Source organism: Mytilus trossulus, chromosome 4 (assembly GCF_036588685.1).
Source record: "Mytilus trossulus isolate FHL-02 chromosome 4, PNRI_Mtr1.1.1.hap1, whole genome shotgun sequence".
Classification (NCBI taxonomy): Eukaryota; Metazoa; Mollusca; class Bivalvia; order Mytilida; family Mytilidae; genus Mytilus; species Mytilus trossulus.
The window spans coordinates 8,370,236-8,390,449 of record NC_086376.1 but is presented as its reverse complement, the minus strand read 5'-3'; the positions used below and the strand labels follow the sequence as shown (position 1 = coordinate 8,390,449).

Here is a 20,214-nt window from a genome sequence, read left to right as displayed (position 1 = left end):
CTAGCAGTTAACTGACATGCCAGCTCCAGACTTCAATTAAACTGACTGAAAGATTATGATTTCATCATAGGAACATCAGGCACAATCCTTCCCGTTAGAGGTTTAGTATCATACCATCATAACTTATATGAGAAGAATATAATCCGTGTCATGCCAACAACTGGTTTTTGAATAAATGGGTTTAGTTCCGTTGCAAAGACCCTATAAGTGAATCAATCTTAACGCCAAAATATGCAATCTTTAATGACCTGACAACAGTATCGTAACTATATCCCTTCTTAATAAGTCTATTCAAAGGTTTTGTTGGTTTCTGAGGTGAATACTGACACCTTTGTGCTTTATAAAGAATATTTCCATAAAAAATTGGAGGTGAAATACCTGAACGTATAAGAAGTCTGCATGTTGAGCTATATTTACGATGGTGTCCTTATACCGATGATAAAATTTAGTAAATGTTTTGACTTGTTTTTAATATCGAAAACCCTGTTGTAATATTTTTTCAGTAATACATAAATTTCTCTCGTTAAAATCTAAAATATTGTTACTTACACGAGCGAATCGTACAAGTTGAGATATATAAACACCGTAAGATGGTGACAAGGGCACGTCACCATCTAAAAATTAATAATTAACGATAGGACATGAAAAATCTTCTCTTTTATCATAAATTTTAGTATTCAGCTTTCCGTTAGTGATAAAGATATCAAGATCGAGGAAATGGCAGTGGTTTTTGTTAGTATTAGCTTTATTTAAAGTAAGTTCAACAGGAATAAATTTCTTTAATATACATACTGAGGTCGTCATTATTGAGAGCCAAAATATCATCCAAATATCTAAAAGTATTATTAAATTTGTTTATCAGATGTTGTTTCGATGGGTCTTTGCCTATTTTTGTCATAAATTGTAACTCATAGCAATACAAAAACAGGTCCGCAATAAGTGGTGCACAGTTAGTCCCCATTGGAATTCCGATAACCTTACGATACACGGAAACCCCAAAGCGAACAAAAATGTTATCTAATAAAAATTCAAGGGCATATATAGTATCAAAGCATGTCCAATTGACATAGTTTTTTGTTTATTGCTACAAAAAAATGACATAAAAGAGTTTGAACATATATGTGACCCGCCATGACATTTCCAGGCTTATGGAGGTAAACGTCATAATGCGAAAACATCGATGTAAAGTTACGTAACGTAATCGGGGCACCTGTTATTGAATGTCCGATTTGTTTAACTCATTAACTAACATTGACCTCTTTCTTATCTTTAGGAACTTGAATACAATTTCGAATATGTAAACAGAAGATTTTTTTACGAACAATATTTAATCATGCGGGATAAAATAGAATTTATAATTCCCGTGTACAGATTTCCGACATAATTAATTTACGCAACTTGTTACTAAAAGATTTAATGTTTACAACTGTGTTCTGCATCATTGAAAGGGCCTTTGATTGTTATCTATAGATTATAGTAGCATTGCAGATAAATCGTAAAAATAAAATAGTAGTGAAGGACTATAAAATACGTAAATTAATTTCCTGTCCCGTATTAGTTTTGAGCTCTAGGTTTTCATCAAGGGGAACTACTCATGTTAAACTATTTTTAGACACCAAACGAAAATGTAAACACTAAAGACAAAATATAGTATTTTCTATACCAAACTATATATACCAACATACTCAATGTTGACTGACCTGTATATCAAATACAAATTGAACTATACTTCAAACTGTATAAATCTAAATAATAACTCAACAAATATATATTGTATTTGCCGTACGGACGAACTAGCCGGCATTTAATATGATATAATCTGACATTATGTGACGATACATATTTATTACAATACATCAATCAAAATTGATAAATTAGACTAACAGATTTGTCTATTTCATAATCAATATAAAAGAGTCTATTCATTGAATCTTCATCTCCGTCATTAGTGATGAATGCCACCTAGGAAAAACCATACTTGAAAAATAACAATTCATGGAAACCTGTGACTCGAGGTAATGCCGACACCACTTCCAGAGAAAGCGTCAAGTCCTGCGCTTAAAAAACCCAAATACAAAAATAAACAGCCACTGCTTATAACATAATTGTATATACATATATACATATATACACTTGTAATCTGTGGTTTACTATCGAACGTCCACGGCTAGAATGAAGACCTTAACACGGACAATTCATTTGGCGCCAAAACCATAAAAAAAACCTTGACCATTGGTCATTCTGAACACGTGACTACACTTAGTCTTGATGAACCGTGCAATACATTATTTTTCTACTATACTACGAAACGCAGAAAAATATACTTTTGTACATACTTTATAGATGAAGAGGTATTTACAAGTAAGGCAAATTAATGGAGGGTAAAACGATATAATAATATGGCAAGTCAAAGTAGTGTTTTCTCTAACGCAAGTACTGTACCGCTTGATTTGATTGATGAACAAGATGACGATTTCGTCAACGAAATTGAAGAAGTCGATAGAATATTTTTTGGGAATGTAGAAATCAATGAAATTAATGAACATGACTTTAACACAAACGATGATGATGACACAGATAATGACGAGTCTGATAAAGAAAATACTGAGCCATGTCCGATAGCTTTCAGTGATTTAGACATAAATGAATCTGTCAAAGAAAAACAATTTCTTGAAAACACTTGCAAATGTGAAAAACTATACAATAAAGTACCATGCAGCACTATTGTTAACCACGAAGTATTGTCTGAATATAGATATAGTTGTTTAGAAATGGACAAAAATGAGCTTGACATGGTAATAAAAGTTCAACTGTTTGCACACAGACACAATGACACAAATGTTGATGCCAAAAAACATAAAAGCAAAGAAAGAGAAAGAATAAATCAGCAGTATTATTTTAATGGCCACCAGATATGCAGGAAGACTTTTTTATTTGCACATGCAATTGGAAAATCTCAGCTAGATTCTATATCGAAATCATTGGAAAAAGAAGGTTTAAAACCCAGGACTCATGGAAACTCTGGTAAAACCCCTAAGCATGCTTTGTCCATAACTGATATTCAGAGAGTGAAGCATTTTCTTCAGGAATATGCTGTTAAATTTGGAGTCCCCTTGCCTGGTCGTTTGCCAAATCACAAAGACTTAAAGGTGACTTTACTGCCTTCAGATAAAACTAAAGCTGACATACATCAAATATATCAAGAAGCTGCATCTTCACTTAACTACAGGGCAATAAGTTTATCTGAGTTTAAGAAGTTGTGGTTAGAGCAGTGTCCACAAATAGTCCTCATGAAACCAGCAACAGATTTATGTTCAGCTTGTCAAAGCTTTACTGTCAGTTTAAGTAACACAGGAAATATGACAGAAGAAGAAAAGACCATTTTGTTACAAAACTATGGTGGTCATGTTGAAAAGGTTAAGAAACAGAGAGACTATTACAGAGATCAATGCCAAGAAAGCAAGGAGAATTATACTCAGTTACCAGACAATCAAAGAAACAGAGGTCAGTACATTAAAGTTATATTTAGTGATTGTTAAAAATCATACATTTACATTTTTACATGTACAAATGAACAAAATGTACATGCATGTAAATTTACATTGTACAAATGTTGTAAGGATTGAATTGTCATGATTAAACAAATCCTAAGTGTGAACAATTATGTTATAGTAGTCATGCTTATTTTCAATTAAAGTGTAATATGATATGAACATGTACACATGTATATATATATACACATACATATTTGCATAAAAACATATTACATTTTTTAATACAGTAATATATACAATTTATTTGAAAATAGGAAAATGTGGTATGATTGCCAATGAAATATTTACATGTACAAAATGTACATTGAATAAACATGTTCTGTATTTTCATGTCAATAAATCATTTTGTGTAAAATGTTCAATTTCATTCACATACATGCATGCTTATAAACATGTTTATGATTTGTACCTAACATGTACATTGGTGTATGTCAAATGCATGTTATTATTTTAGGCACATTCAAGTTTTGAGTTGTATCTCTGAACATTTTTCAAAGTATTGATAATTTGGGATTGATTTGGATTGCATACATGTATCATCCAGTTGATGCATTATAAACTATTACAAATACAATGTACCACATTTGCATTCCCTGTTGAATTGCTTTAAACAAAAAGTTTTTTCAAACACATAAAACATATTTATTTTTTTATAATTAAAAGCTGTATTGTACATTATTTTTTAAATTATTATAATTGTTACACATTATGTTTCAGGTCAACCGCCACTATCATTTGAGGGAAGCATGCATTACAGCTTTGACTATGCACAACAAATACACTATCCACACTATGCACAACAAGTGGGGCCATTGTTTTTCAAAACTCCAAGGAAATGTCAGTGTTTTGGTGTCTGTGCTGAAGGTCCAGGTAAATATTATGCTACATTTTTGCCTATATTCCTTTGTCATGTTGGTGAATGAATATTAGTACAATGCAGTCAACAGATGTTAAAAATATTGACATACATGTACTGTATGTCTTGTTTGCACTTTAAAGACATGCATCTTATGTTTTCAACATTCATTTAGTTATTTTTTTGTATAGTTATGTTAGTTTGATCTTTTTTGTGTATATAATTTAAGTGTGAGACAAGAGACCAAATGACACAGAAATTAACATTGTGTAAACATAATTATGACATTTATATAATAATTATATTCATTGACCTTTTAGGATCACAGATATTTTACCTTGTTGATGAAAGTGAAGAGACTGGAAAGGGTGCCAATAGTGTAATTAGCATGCTACATCACCATTTTGAATATAAGTCATATGGGGAAACAACAGTCAAACTTCACATGGACAACTGTACAGGGCAGACATGAATAACTTTGTAATTTGGTATGTTTTATTTCTGTCATAGATATTAAGTGAAAAGTTGCAATATATGCAATATATGTTGGTATAAACATGTAATTTTACATGCAAGTATTTTATATGAATGAAAATAGGCTTTTGTAAAGTATTAATGTATTTCATTTTCCTTTCTATTCACCACTGAAACTTAAATAATTTAACTGTACATCTTCAACCAGGATACCAGATAGACTGAATACACATTGAAATTATTGAAATCAATGTCTGTGATTGATTTAAAAAAAATGAGATTTAATATTTTGTTAATTTTTAACATCCAAAAATCTACATGTTTGTATTGTTATGTAAATTAAGTCATCATTTGATCATTAACATTACTATAATTTATCAGAATACATTATTATTCAAGGTATGGTATGTGGAGAGTATTGACAGGAAGACACACCAGTGTGGAATTTAGTTGCATGGAAGCTGGGCATACCAAATTTCATCCACACTGGCATTTTGGATTATGGAAGGTATTCAAAATTATTATATGTGTTAAGAACTAAAAAAAAACATTTAAAAGAAAGTATTGAAGTAATACATTAATTACATCACTTTATACTGCATTATTACGAACTACCATGGTTTTATATTTATCACACTGATTCAAGTGACTTGGATATTATATTCATACAATGCACTTGTTTTAAGAACTTGCATTGACTTTTAATTTAACATGGCATATCAAACATTTAGCCCTTTGCATCACATAGAATATTTATCTTAAACAAAGAAGATAAAGAATAGGGAATGGTCAAACTTGGTCAAACTTAAAAAGAACATGTTTTGCAAGTTGCAATCTTAGTGTTCTCTGGTACAATTCTGGCAAACAAAACTTAATATTTAATTTACATTTTGTTCTTTTAAAGGTGAAATGGAGACATTATTCAGCAGAAACCTTACAGGAAATAGCCAAATCTGTTACAGATTCCTCAAGGAATAATCATAATATAGCACAACTTGTTGATGATGAAGATTGCCCTGTTAAATTTTTCGACTGGAAGTTATATTTAAAGCAATTTTTTAAACAGTTGCCAGCACTAACAACATATCATCACTTTCGGATGATAAAGGAATCACTAGGAGTAGTTTTTGTTAGGGAGTATTGTGACAATGCTGAAAAACAGTTTCGGTTGTTAAAAAATAGAGTTGTAGTTAACCCATTATCTGAACCATCGGAATTGCCAAAAAAGGGGTTAGATGCAATGCGTCAGTGGTACTTGTATCAAGAGATTAGGCCACTCTGTTATGGCAGCAAAGACATTACCTGCCCCAAACCCACTATACCAAAGCCGGAAATTACAGTAATTCAGGACAGGAATAGTACAAGGAAATGTAGCTACTGTAAAAAAACTGGACACGAGACAAGTTGAAATGGAAAATTGTTGTGTCCATTGAAACCTAAATAAAATTTTACTTTAATATAAACATATTAAAGTACAGTTATCATGTTTTATTTTTAAATTAATACTAATTACCGATTCAAAACATAAACATGTATGAACACACCTATTTTGAGTGACATACAGATTTTAAGTTCTACTTAAAAAGCGAGAAAAAAAAGTGTTGAGTGATTTTATTTGAAAAGTAGATCCATGGTTGCTTTGGAAACCAAATGGTTGCTATGGAAACCGAATGGTTGCTGAATGAAACTCAAATTCACTAATCAATTAGTTTTGTTCACTTAAGTTACATTTTGATAATATGAAAGGCTAGAAACCAAAAAAACACAACAATATGTCAACTTGCAAGGAGAATAATATTAGATAAACCTTAGAAATATTGCAAAATGGTACTTTTTAAAAAAAAATCGCATTTCACAAAAATGACCATAATTCTATAAATTTTAATAATTTGACCAAAAACACTTTCTGGGTGTTTTGTATCTATGTATACTTCATGAAAATGCAAAAAACTCATTTTGGTTCTGATACCTCCATAAGCCTGAAAATCTCATGGCTGGTCACATATATTCATATTCTGACTTTTTAAATGCCCATTTAATTAGGTGTGCGATTTTTTTCTTAATGAGAATGTGAGGCAATGTGATACACAGGATAGAAAAATCAAAACTTTGAACAGATTCAAACTCACCAATATAAGCATGCAGTTTATCAAGTACTTTCAACGAGTTCTTGACACTCCAAAAGTAATTACTTCCACTATTTTCGAAGGCCTTATTTGAACAATTTATTATGAGGTTTTTAATTGTACCAAGTGTGCTGGTAAGACAAATAGACAATTTAGTAGTAGAACAATGGCTTGAAGACGAAATAAATCTATATTTGTAAGGTGGTTTGTGTAGCTTCGGAAGCCAATACATAGTTGGGACTTTCATTGTATTTGGCTCTGCTTGTAAAGCGGTAGCTAAAAGTTTATGTTTGTCACAGATGTCGTTTTCTGAAAATGGAGTCAGTTGGAATGCTGGTGAATTGGTGATTTCTTTTTGTTCAGAACTTCGATGTAAAATTTACGTCAAACAATATTAATATTATTAGCAGCTTTATCGGCCGGGGTAAAACACAAATTCCTTGGCTAGTTCTTTTAGTTTATGCTTGATACGAGAAATAGGTTTATTTTGGTTATTGTTATTGTAGAATGTTCTTTAAAATGTTGGATTCGTATATCAACTATCTTTATTACTGAATTAAAAAAAGAGTCCAAAGATTTTTGTCAGCTTTTTCCCGTTTTATCCATTTCATACAGCAAGTATGTAGTGAGTCGTGGATGATATTACGACACTCATTCCAATTAATAATTGACGGGGAACGATATTTAGGTCCTTTACTGAGGAATGATTTTAACTCTCGGTCTTGAACGATGTTAAGATCTCCTGTTAGGACCCGGGAAATGGGTCCATAAATATATTCGGAATTACTACAATTACATGAAATAGGTGTATTTTTACTGATATCATCATCTTTACACAATTGACTATAATTAAACACAAATTTCCGTGTAGATTGCTTGTAGATATAACAAATAAGAGGTAGCTCAATATTGTCAAAATATCCAGGAATTTGTTCTTTAACAGAATGGTCGTTAAATATACCGGCAATATTTACAAAATCAAAACCTTTATTGACATACTTTTTTTTAATAAAATGTTTTTATGATCTTCAGGGCGATCAATTTTGGGAAATAGTTTAGAATAACAATATGTCATAATAATTTGAACAATTTCATACTTAGGACTGCTATATGAAATTGTGTTGCAATCCTCCAAAATTTTATTTAACTTATAAACCGGTAATAAACAAAGTTTTGTTAACAGATAATGTCTGCCGTTGTTTTTTTAAGTAGAAATTAGGTCCGAAATATTTGTATGATTGGTCCGAAATTTTCTTTGATTGCGATTTGTTCTACGACCGTGAGAACGGTTTTTACGAACAGTTTTAGAAACAGTATCCAAGACGTTAACGGAATCTGTTCTTGATATATTACCAATTCCCATGATATTATCATTAAGACCGAGAGGGTAGACTGTCTGTAATTTTTTAATCCAACTTAATTCAATTATTTTCCATGATCGTACAAACTTTGAATGAGATTCACCATGCTGCTTATTAACTACTTCTAAAGGTTGAACTGCTAAATAATTAATTAATTGTGCTTCTTAAGGTGTTGATGAATGGTACTTTTGAATTTATTGGGTCTTTTAAAACGATACAGATGTTCTTGAGTGCGTTTAGATAAATATCGTCCAGTTTTACCTACGTACTGAATACCACATCCCGGTTCGTTTCATGTGAGTAAATAAATAATACTGTTTGTTTTTCAAGTTATATCAGTTTAAAAAGTCAAAGAAAATGTGCGACCATTACACGTGGACCTTACCGTATTGTTGGTTGAAAGACGGGGACATGTGAGTCATTTTTTGGCATGACGCTTATCGATAGAAGGGTCACCACGATATTTATTGTTAAAAATGTTAGCGAAGGTAGTATTTTAAGATAACCGATTTTGAAGATTGAGACGTGTAGATACCCTTTGAACTAGTTTAGTATTTAATAATTTTCCATTTCTAAACTTCATGATTGTTTTTTGTTAGTGAATTAATAATAAAGGAGCAAAGACTGGCGTCCAGAATATGAACCAGCATAATAATTAAAGTTATGTAAAACTAATAAATCTGTTCGGCTAAAATGTCAAACGCTATCAGTATTAATTACCCGTTAAAATAGTAGAATGGGGCTATATATTGAAATACTACTTTTTGATAAATATTCCTAAAGTAATAAACTAGAGCAGTTCTCGCTCGGACACACACTCCATAATCTAGTATATTATAAGAGCATAAACATGAAGCACGGGGAGGCACTCGACTGCCTCCATACGGCACTAAAGACAAACTCTGTAAAAAATAAAATTGAGAATGGAAATGGGGAATGTGTCAAAGAGACAACAACCCGATCATAGAAAAAAACAACAGCAGAAGGTCACCAACAGGTCTTTAATGTAGCGAGAAATTCCTGCACCCGGAGGCGTCCTTCAGCTGGCCCCTAAACAAATATATACTAGTTCAGTGATAATGAACGCCATACTAATTTCCAAATTGTACACAAGAAACTAAAATTAAAATAATACAAGACTAACAAAGGCTAGAGGCTCCTGACTTGGGACAGGCGCAAAAATGCGGCGGGGTTAAACATGTTTGTGAGATCTCAACCCTCCCCCTATACCTCTAGCCAATGTAGAAAAGTAAACGTATAACAATACGTACATTAAAATTCAGTTCAAGAGAAGTCCGATTCCGATGTTAGAAGATGTAACCAAAGAAAATAAACAAAATGACAATAATACATAAATAATGTAAACACATTTATATTAATAAAACATTACAATGTATATGAATTTGATTGAGAACAGGAAAATATGAGCAACGTTTCTACTGAAGCCGACAAGTCGAAAATAGGATATATGCTATAAGGTCCAAAATTAGCAGATGCAGGAACTAATTCAACAATAAATGTTGGATTTTTAACAAAGAATGACGAAGAAAAATTCTGGAACATTGAGTCCTTGACAATACATTTTACCAGGATAATCATAGTAAACTGATACAATAAAGTTTACAGCAACACTTCCATTGAAAGACGAACACACCCGACCAACATCGACATAGCTAGACGAAGAACAGAAAATATTTTAAGAAGACTCAGCAACGACTCGTTTTTAATTTAAGAAAAATAGTGTTATTATAGCCGAACAGAAAAAAAGAGGTGTTATTGAACGATAGACACCTCCATCAACAAATACAGAACATGCGCATACTATTCCTCGACATTCAAATAAGAAAAATCCCGTAACAACACCAGTATTGTTTACGACTGTAGCAGTCGTCGATCACAAAATACGCCTAGTCTAAATGATTGTATCTCGCAAAGACCCACCAATATTAAATGACATGTCGAAGATGTGATGTGGTTAAGCGAAAACAGATATTCTGTTGTCATTGACATCTAGGAGTTTCTTCAAATCATGCAGATAAGAAAGACAGAGAAAGTTAACCATGCCGCAGCTCGAAGTTATTACAGCATTAGTATGAGGCCTAGGTTCATTAGTGCCACATATTTTGCCACGTTTAAGATTTATTTAAAGGTTCGATATAAAGAGCGACAGTCAAACCTTTATATGCTCGGTATCTTCATGAGTAACTTATACCTACAATCCAGTTCCCTTTTCACAAATGTGACCTACCGAATCAGAATTATTACCGGGTTTGTAGTAACATGGTGCCAAATGTGGAGCAGGATTTTTTTACCTTTCCGGAACACATACGATAACTCTCAGTTTTGGGAGAGGTTCGTGGTGCTTATACTCATTTCTATGTTGTGTTTTGTGTGCTCCTGTTTGTCTGTTTATCTTTTATCTTTTTTGGTCAAGACGCTGTCAGTTTTTTTTCAATTTATGTGTTTGATTGTCCCTCTTGTATCTTTCGCCCCTCTGTTATCTGAATTTGTAATCACTCGAAAGATTTATCACTTTTAACAAAGCTATACTACTGTTGCCTTTATCTATATCAAACAGAGTAATCAAAATCAAAAGGATAAAAGGTGAACATAGCTGGAAATACTCCCTTACTCAAAACAACCCTGCTGATTCTGTGAACATATCATATGAACAATTAGAAAATAGTACACATTTGATGCATGGTTCGTACTGGTTGACAGACGAGAAACAATGGCAGAATGAATTCAAAATTGCAATAAAGTTATGATAGATATAGGAGGAAGTGGTGTGAGTGCTAATGAGACAGCTCCCCATCCAAATCACAAATTACAAAATTAAACCATTATATGTCAAGTTACGGTCTTTAAAACGGGAGCCTATGTTCATACCGAACAGCAATACCACACTTACTTAGACCGATGAAAAATAAGGAACGACAAATGACGAAAAACAACATACAATGTATTTTAAAAAATAAAATAACAAAATACCGAAATTCGAGGGTTAGCGCTATAGAACCAGGTTTAATCCACCATTTTCTACATTTGAAAATGCCTCTACCAAGTCAGGAATATGACAGTTCTCGTCCATTCGTTTTTGATGCGTTTTGTTATTTGATTTTGCCATGTGATTAGGGACTTTCCGAATTGATTTTCCTCTAAGTTCAGTATTTTTGTGATTTTAATTTTTTTTCAAAACGGAACTTCCCAAATAAAATGGCAAAATCAAAAGTTCAAAGCTCTAAGACATCAAACGCATGGAAAACAACTGTCACATGCCTGACTTTGTACAGGCATTTCTTCATCTAGATATGGTTGACTATGTTTTTATAGCTGGCTAACCCTGGCACTTGTATGACAGTCGCATAAGATTTGATCATATCAACAACAATGATTGAACAAAACACACAGACAGAATAGTTGAAAATGTAAAAAAAAGGTATAGCAGTCATCATTGCTTTATAATCTTAATCACTATAAAAACAAACAAATTTGTCAACAAAGAAAAAAAGTCATATTGAAAAAAGCATAGTCACAAAAACGAAGGACAAAAAGTCAAACATTTACCTTAACACAATGTATTCGTACCGAGCTAAGACACATAGATTATTATAATTTTGTTTAGACTAAACAGTTAAAGGAATTTTTTACAAAGACAAATAAAGGAATTTTTTACAAAGACAAATAAAGGAATATTATAAAACATTTTTAAAATAATAAACTTCAGTACCTAGAATCTATATTTCAAGTACATTGTGAATTATTTGTTAAATTAATGTCGAATATTGAACATAACCTAAGTCGAAAATTAACTCATTCAACAAAACTGTGCGTAACTTTAAGTTAACTTATATACATACATTTCTAGATGACTGCTTTAATCGAGTTTCTGATATTAGCAGTCGTACCACAACATATCTTACACCACCTGAAAAAAAGAATGCAACACTTGAGTTCATTGAAACTGTGCAATACCAAAAAAAACATTTATTGAAAGCTTTACCTCAGAGTCAACATATTGTGCAATACGTTAAATACGATTGTATCTGGACACAGGTGGAGTACTATGATATAATGGACGCATTAATAACGCACCGCTTCTAAATAATAAAAAATTTCAGTACTTAATACCGACTTACAAAGTGACTGATAAATGACATTAACATTGAAAGTTGCTTTCATCCATAGGTCATAGGAGCTACCGAAACTTATTTGACAAAGAAATAGTGGAAATTGGATGCGTTATACGAAAATGCTTACATGTACGTTGTCTAAACGTAACAGGAGTTGCATAAAAAGTACCGGATCCGACACCTCTACCAATAAATAGACTAATGTCTGAAGAACCATTTACAGTGCCATGCTTCGATTTCAGCGGTGCACGTAAATTTTAACGATAAAAATGAATTTAACCCCGCCTCATTATCTTTGTATGTGCCTGTCCCAAGTCAGGAGCATGTAATTCAGTGGTTGTCGTTTGTTTATGTGTTACATATTAGTTTTACGTTCTTTTTTTTCATATAAATAAGACCGTTAGTTTTTTCGTTTGAATTGTTTTACATTGTCATTTCGGGGTCTTTTATAGCTGACTATGAGGCATGGGCTTTGATCATTGTTGAAGGCCGAACAATGACCTATAGTTGTTGATTTTTGTGTCATTTTGGTCTCTTGTGGAGAGTTGTTTCATTGGCAATCATACAACATCTTCTTTTTTTATATATATACTTATTTACATGTGCTAAGACTCAAGATATTTTCTTCTAGATATGACTGAAAATTTGTTCATGATAAACTTTCGTAGATTTTTAGCAGACATTGATACCTAGAGTTATGATTTTAGATAAGTTTATACATAAATATGTTCAACGATACGGTGGACGGTTGGACTCACTAAAACTTGCATAAATAAGATTAGTTAACTCGTATATATTTACCGCTGTTACAGTTATTAGTTGTGGAAACTGATTCTGAAGCAAACCTTGACAACAGACCGCTTGAAAAATACAAAATGTAATCCTGGTATCTATATTGAGTTTATTGACCTACCTACAATGTATCGTTGGACATTGTCAATCAAGAGTTGCACACTCCGCCAAATCTATTGTATGTAAGGCAGATCAAATATTTTTAGTATCCTTTCAGATGATAGAAACCTTTAGATAATGCTGATTTGAAAAACAATCATAAAACTTTGATTGATCAAGTGAAGAAGAAGATATTCTGTCTTTTTGAACAATTCTTATAGTGCATTTCTTTCTATCCAAACTTTTGTAAACGTTGTGTGGCGTTTATTGTTGTTTTCTAAACGCTACAAAAGTACAAACAAATACATCGTTTAACTAGTGTTTACTGAACCTGTTTGAACTTTCAATAATGCATGCGAAGGTTGTTGGTAAACACACTTTTTACAAACTCAGAAACAAGTCGCGCGTTTAATCAGGTTGATCTTGGAAACAAATATAGCGTTTGTACTAACAAACGATGAACGACAAACTTCACACGCATTTTTTGATGGTGTATAGTTTGCCAAAGTGTATGTAAAATTTGCAAACGTATGATCAAAACATTTACGCACTTAGCCGTTTGCATCGTATGTGTTAGAAAGAAATGCACATAATATTTGACATAGAGTGCATCTTTTTTTTTTACACAAACGATGCAAACGGCTTCGCGCGCACATGTGTTGGTCATTTGTTTCTTACATAAGTTTGCAAAGTTTACATAAACTTTATGCACTCTCTAAAATGCGTCTACAGTTTGTCGTTCATCGTTTGTTAGTCCCAACCAGGGTTTCCGCTGGCGGTCGCCATTTTCGCAATTTGCGAAAAAATAATAATTGTGGCGATAAAAATTCGTCATTTGCGAAAGAATTTGGCGAAAGAAATATATACAACGATTAATTTTTCTCCATCTTGTTTATTTACTTTTTTTCGAGTTTCTCGATCAGACAATACTCGGAATTCACCTTGACCTCATTAAGATACGGACAGAAAATCAATAATCAGCTGATTGCATTTTATTGCTATCGACAACAAAAGACTAATTAATAAAGGTGTTGATTGAATTGTTTGACAAAATGATATGGTTAAATGGCTTCCGTTAACTGTCACATACAGAATTTATTTACAGCTTTGCGACGCCCGTGTTTGAAGCAAATTTTTGACGTCTCCTCTCCTTTTAAAGATAGTTTAGAAAAGAAATCTGTTGTTGTGACGAAAAATCTTCAAAAGCAAGAAAAATCTCCGCTTGAATACTACTCTAAAGTCGTTTGAGTGATACACGTGTTTCAATCATAGTTTTTACGTCTCATCCTTTTCACTTACAATGGTCAAGAAAAGAAAACTGTCGTTATGAAGAAATCTATCAAAAAGGTTGGGAACAACCCCTCGAATGAGAGTAACACATGAATTCATGTGAGAAACATGATAAAAGCTTTTGTTTTGTTGTAAAAAACACTTCTCAGTATAAAAGGGCACATCAGCTTTGCACTACGAATTAACTGGTTATATATTATAAAACATGTCCATTAATTTGTTATATTCCAGGACTTATATAAATCTTCTTTATTAATAAAAGAATAGTGGCACCTTTTGAGTTTGAGAGAATAATCATAGACACAATGGAAAAAAAACATCTTATTTATTGGAAGTGGGTGGGGGTAGAAACAGGTAATTTTTAAACGAAAAATATATTTATGTTACCTGGCGAAAAAAATAATAAAGTGGCGAAAAATATATTGTTTTTGCGAAAGAGGTGGCGAAAAAAAAAATTGACCCAGGGGAAACCCTGGTCCAAACGCTACATTTGTTTCTAATTTCAACCTTGAATTTTATTAAATTGATAAGAAAACATTGGAACAATCAGCAAAAAGACAAATAAATGCAGTGACATATTCACCCAGGTTCCTATCATATCGTATAAACGTAACAAACATATAAAAGAATAACTTGATAAATAAAGGCAATAGATGGCAGACTTTTGAAAAGGGACCCATGCTTTAACAGTATAAACAAGATATCCCGAAACATTGTATAAGTAATTATCTTAATTATAGGCAACCAACTTTCATACATATGAAATCACGACGAATCCGCAGGATGAGTTCGTTTAAATATGTTAATGATTAAGACGTGGTGTATATGTTTTGTAACATCATTCAAAAGTGACCTGATGATTTTTATCCAATAGAAAAACAGTGGGCGTGTCGTTTTAGCCCCCTGCTTCGCATGCACAAGAAAATCTATACACTAGGTATATACCCTTTTTTAGTTTAAAAAAAAAGATATTACTCGATTTATTTCACTTGACTGCCCGGGGTTTTAGTGGTTCGCTGATAATCATGATAATAGCAGATATCAAAGGTACCAGGATTATAATTTAGTACGCCATACGCGCTTTGCCTCTACATAAGACTCATCAGTGACGCTCATATCAAAATATTTATAAAGCCATTCTTTTATAAGTACAAAATTGAAGAACATTGAGGACACAAACTCCAAACAAAAAGTTGTGCAAAATACGGTTATTGTCATTTATGCCTGGGATAAGAAAATCCTTAGTTTTTCGACAAATTCAAAGTTTTGTAAACAGGTAAGGAGAAGGTCCGGTAAGGGCCGATTTTTGCCTCAAATTTCAGGTTCATGATCATCTAACGAAATATTTTAGGACACTTTTTAAACACTTTTAAAGTGTCTATTTCAATTGATTCAATTAGTTTATGTGAAAGATTTTAACTGATTAAGTCTTTAAAAACGCTCTGATTGAAGCTTAAATATGAAAAATCTATCAAATTTGCAAAACATCGTCACTTTATACACGTTTTTTGTCAAAAATAAAAGTGGCCGCATCCGTGTTCATCCACAACCTTTATATATGTTATGTATAATCATCAAATACAACTAACATTTCAATATTATGAATGAAAACGAATGCCACCACTTTCATTTAAGACGGAAACCGTCTAAAATTTAACTAAAATGCTAACATTATGAAGATTTCAGCAATTTAGCATGATAGTACCCGATTTATGTGCAGTATATTGCAAAAAAAAACAGCCTATATTTGTGAAGCAGAAGCATTCTACTTTCCAATAAATAATAAATAGATATCGGAATTCCAATGGGGACTAACTGTGCACCACTTATTGCGGACCTGTTTTTGTATTGCTATGAGTTACTTTAATAATACTTTTAAATATTTGGATGATATTTTGGCTCTCAATAATGACGATTTCAGCATGTATATTAAATAAATTAATCCTAATGAACTTAATTTAGATAAAGCTAATACTAACAATGACCACTGCCCTTTCCTCGATCTTGATATCTATATCACTAACGGAAAGATGAAAACTAAAATTTATGATAAAATAGATGATTTTTCATTTCCTATCGTTAATTATCCATTTTTAGATAGTGACGTTCCCTTGTCACCATCTTGCGGTGTTTATATATCTCAACTTGTACGATTCGCTCGTGTATGTAACAATATTTTATATTTTAACTAGAGAAATTTATGTATTACTAAAAAAATCTTTACACCAGGGTTTTCGATATCACAAACTAGTTAACACATTTACTAAATTGTATCATCGGTATAAGGACATAATTCAATATAGCTCATCATGCAGACTTCTTATACGTTCAGGTATTTCACATCCAATTTTTTATGGAAATATTCTTTAAAAAGCACAAAGGTATCAGTATTCACCTCAGAAACTAACTAAACCTTTCAATAGACTTATTAAGAAGGGATATAGTTACGAAACTGTTGTCAGGTCATTAAAGATTGCATATTTAGGAGTTAATATTGATTCACTTATAGGGTCTTTGCATATTAACAAAACTAAACACATTTATTCAAAAACCAGTTGTTGGCATGACACGGATTATGTTCTTCTCATATATGTTTTGATGGTATGATACTAAACCCCTAACGGGAAGGATTGTTCATATGATGAAATCATAATATTTCAGTCAGTTTAATTGAAATCTGGAGCTAACATGTCAGTTAACTACTAGTAGTCTGTTGTTATGTATGTATTATTGTCATTTTGTTTACTTTCTTTGGTTACATCTTCTGACAACAGACTCGGGCTTCTCTTGAACTGAATTTTAATGTGCGTATTGTTATGCGTTTACTTTTCTACATTGGCTAGAGGTATAGGGGAGGGTTGAGATCTCACAAGCATGTTTTACCCCGCCGCATTTTTGCGCCTGTCCTAAGTCAGGAACCTCTGGCCTTTGTTAGTCTTGTATTATTTTAATTTTAGTTTCTTGTGTACAATTTGGAAATTAGTATTGCGTTCATTATCACTGAACTAGTATATATTTGTTTAGGAGCCAGCTGAAGGACGCCTCCGGGTTCGGGAATTTCTCGCTACATTGACGACTTGTTGGTGACCTATTGCTGTTGGTTTTTTTTCTATGGTCGGGTTATTGTCTCTTTGACACATTCCCCATTTCCATTCTCAATTTTATTAAAAGATTACATTTTCACAATTTTGTAAAACTGCTATATTTCATACGCCAAAAAGGGGTCTTACTGAACCTACTCCTTTATAAAAATGACCTCATTATTGATATTCATGTCAACACCGAAGTGTTGACTACTGGGTTTGTGAAACCCTCGGAGTTGAAACGTCCACCAGCAGTGGCATCGACCCAGTGATGTAGATAGTCATCAAAGTTACCAGCATGATTATAATTTAGTACGCCAGACGCGCGTTTCGTCTACATAAGACTCATCAGTGACGCTCATATCAAAATATTATATTTATATATTACTATATGATGTATACCCTTTTTTACCCTTTTTTACCCCCAAACACTATGAGTAGATATCAAACAATGTAAATTCGCCCTACTTGCCAATCGGCCCACACTATATCGCCACTTTATAAAAATATCGTCCCACTCTTGTTTACCGACTTGCCCCACTTTGAAAAAAGTGTAAAATCAAATTGAACAATCAGTCTGAAAACTCACTTATTAACGAAAAAGATTAAAACCCCACTGAATAAAGGTCTGACAACTAGCTCCACTTAAAAAAAGATCTTGCTTCCTTTAAGTATGTCAAATTACTATTGTTTCGTATTCAGTTGTTCTGATGTTGTGGTATGTGTCGTGGCTTGATATGCTAAAGGTCTTGAGTTCGAATCCCAGCATATACACAGGATTTTTTTCTACGTGAATGTTGATAGATAATCTTTACCATATAATTAATTATAAGTTTTACAGTGGATTTGACATTACCGCCAAAATATTACAGAACAAAGGAAAGCATGCATAACAAAGAAACTCAAACTTGGCTGATCTGGTAGGAGTGATCCGGCTCAGATCATCCCTGCTAGAACAAAGGAACTAGGATGTAAGTCTATAGATAGGCGTTTTAGGATAAACTCAACAATGAGGTGTTCAGTCATTCTTTTGTAAATTCCTTTGATCCCACTGATAGGTGTTTAGAAATCAGTAATTATAATGGCAATCATCCTTATCATACACATCTGCAAATAAACTGTCCTTATGCAAATTTAAACGTATTTCCACCCGATCAGCTAAAATAATATTGGTATTACCAATGTTATTTCAACTGATCGGGCGGAGCTTACGTTTTAATTTGCATAAGTACAGTCTATTTGAAGATTTTTGTGATAAGGATGATTGCCATTATACTTATAACTGACAACCTACATATAGATGGACTGGTTTATTTTGAGCGAACCAGTTAAACTCCGCCCAGTCAAGTGAAATCAATTGAGTAATTATAACAACAAATTAAACGACACATCCGATACATGTATGACAAACAGTTATTTTTCGGAATTGAGCGACTCGGGCTCCTCTTAGACACATACTATTTGAGTTTCCGGGGGTCTGGGAATTTTTCGAACGAAATAATCCGCCTATGATTTGTTATAAAAAAAAATCTTGAAAAAAAAGATTTTCACCAACAAAATTTTATTGCAACTATTAAATTCAGTGTTATTTGATGTCTTCATATAATTACACCTTAACTTCAACTTAACCAAGGTAAGTATCGTTAAATTTGGTAATTCTATTACGTCATAACAATTCCGGTATTAGATGAGACTTCAAAGCTACAACATATTTATTTTGTTTTTCTTTTTTCCCACGGTGTGCTTTTGAATGTATGTTACATGTATTTCTCACTTCTTTGACAATGAATACATGAGATGATCAGTAGATACACTTAGGTCATTTGCAACAACCAGATGCTAGTGATATGCATTATGTATCACTCATAAACATGTAGATCATTTGATCTTTCTTATTAAAAACTAAATCATAAATCAAACATTTAATAAACTCGTATTCAGATTTGTAACACTTTTTTCTGCAAAAACGTCACTTTTTGTTTCTGTCTTGTCATAGAATTTTCCAAAAGTCGTTAAACTTGACCAACCGGCTTTAGCTAAAATATCACTTACAAGCACATTATTCTGCTTTGCCTTAGAAGAAGATGAAGATCGTGTACTATTTGCTTTAAATATACTTGTGTCAATTCCTACACGGCACATAACGGACTTAATCCTTCTAGAAATAGTTGAGCAACTAACTTTTTTGTGTGGTTTAATATAACTTGATATTAAGGATGTACACCTCTGAGGTGCCAAAAATTTCTAGAAATTAAACATTTTTTTTCTGAACCTAATTTTTGGGTTTATAAGACTGTAACAAAATGATTGGTGACGAAAAAATCATATGGTGGTGCACTTCGTTTTTGCTACGGCCCTTTGAAAATGCCCAATTTCGAGGATTTTCTCATTTTTCATCGATTTTTACCTTTTTTTGTGCTATTATCGTGAAAAAATCACAGTTCCA

General features: G+C 32.5%; 1 protein-coding gene across 2 annotated transcripts; it reads left to right on the top strand.

The window, feature by feature from the left end:
• Window positions 1–2,178: 2,178 nt before the first annotated feature.
• Window positions 2,179–5,801, top strand: LOC134714592 (uncharacterized). Of its 2 annotated transcripts, XM_063575959.1 has the most exons (5): window positions 2,185–3,504; window positions 4,272–4,424; window positions 4,731–4,898; window positions 5,284–5,392; window positions 5,789–5,801. In XM_063575959.1, exons 1-3 carry the CDS (start codon window positions 2,400–2,402, stop codon window positions 4,880–4,882), a joined length of 1,410 nt encoding a protein of 469 aa, XP_063432029.1. In that variant the 5' UTR covers window positions 2,185–2,399; the 3' UTR covers window positions 4,883–4,898; window positions 5,284–5,392; window positions 5,789–5,801. The 2 variants fall into 2 exon arrangements, with proteins under 2 accessions (XP_063432030.1, XP_063432029.1); XM_063575960.1 differs by lacking the exons at window positions 5,284–5,392; window positions 5,789–5,801 and having other exon boundaries at window positions 2,179–3,504; window positions 4,762–4,897.
• Window positions 5,802–20,214: the final 14,413 nt, after the last annotated feature.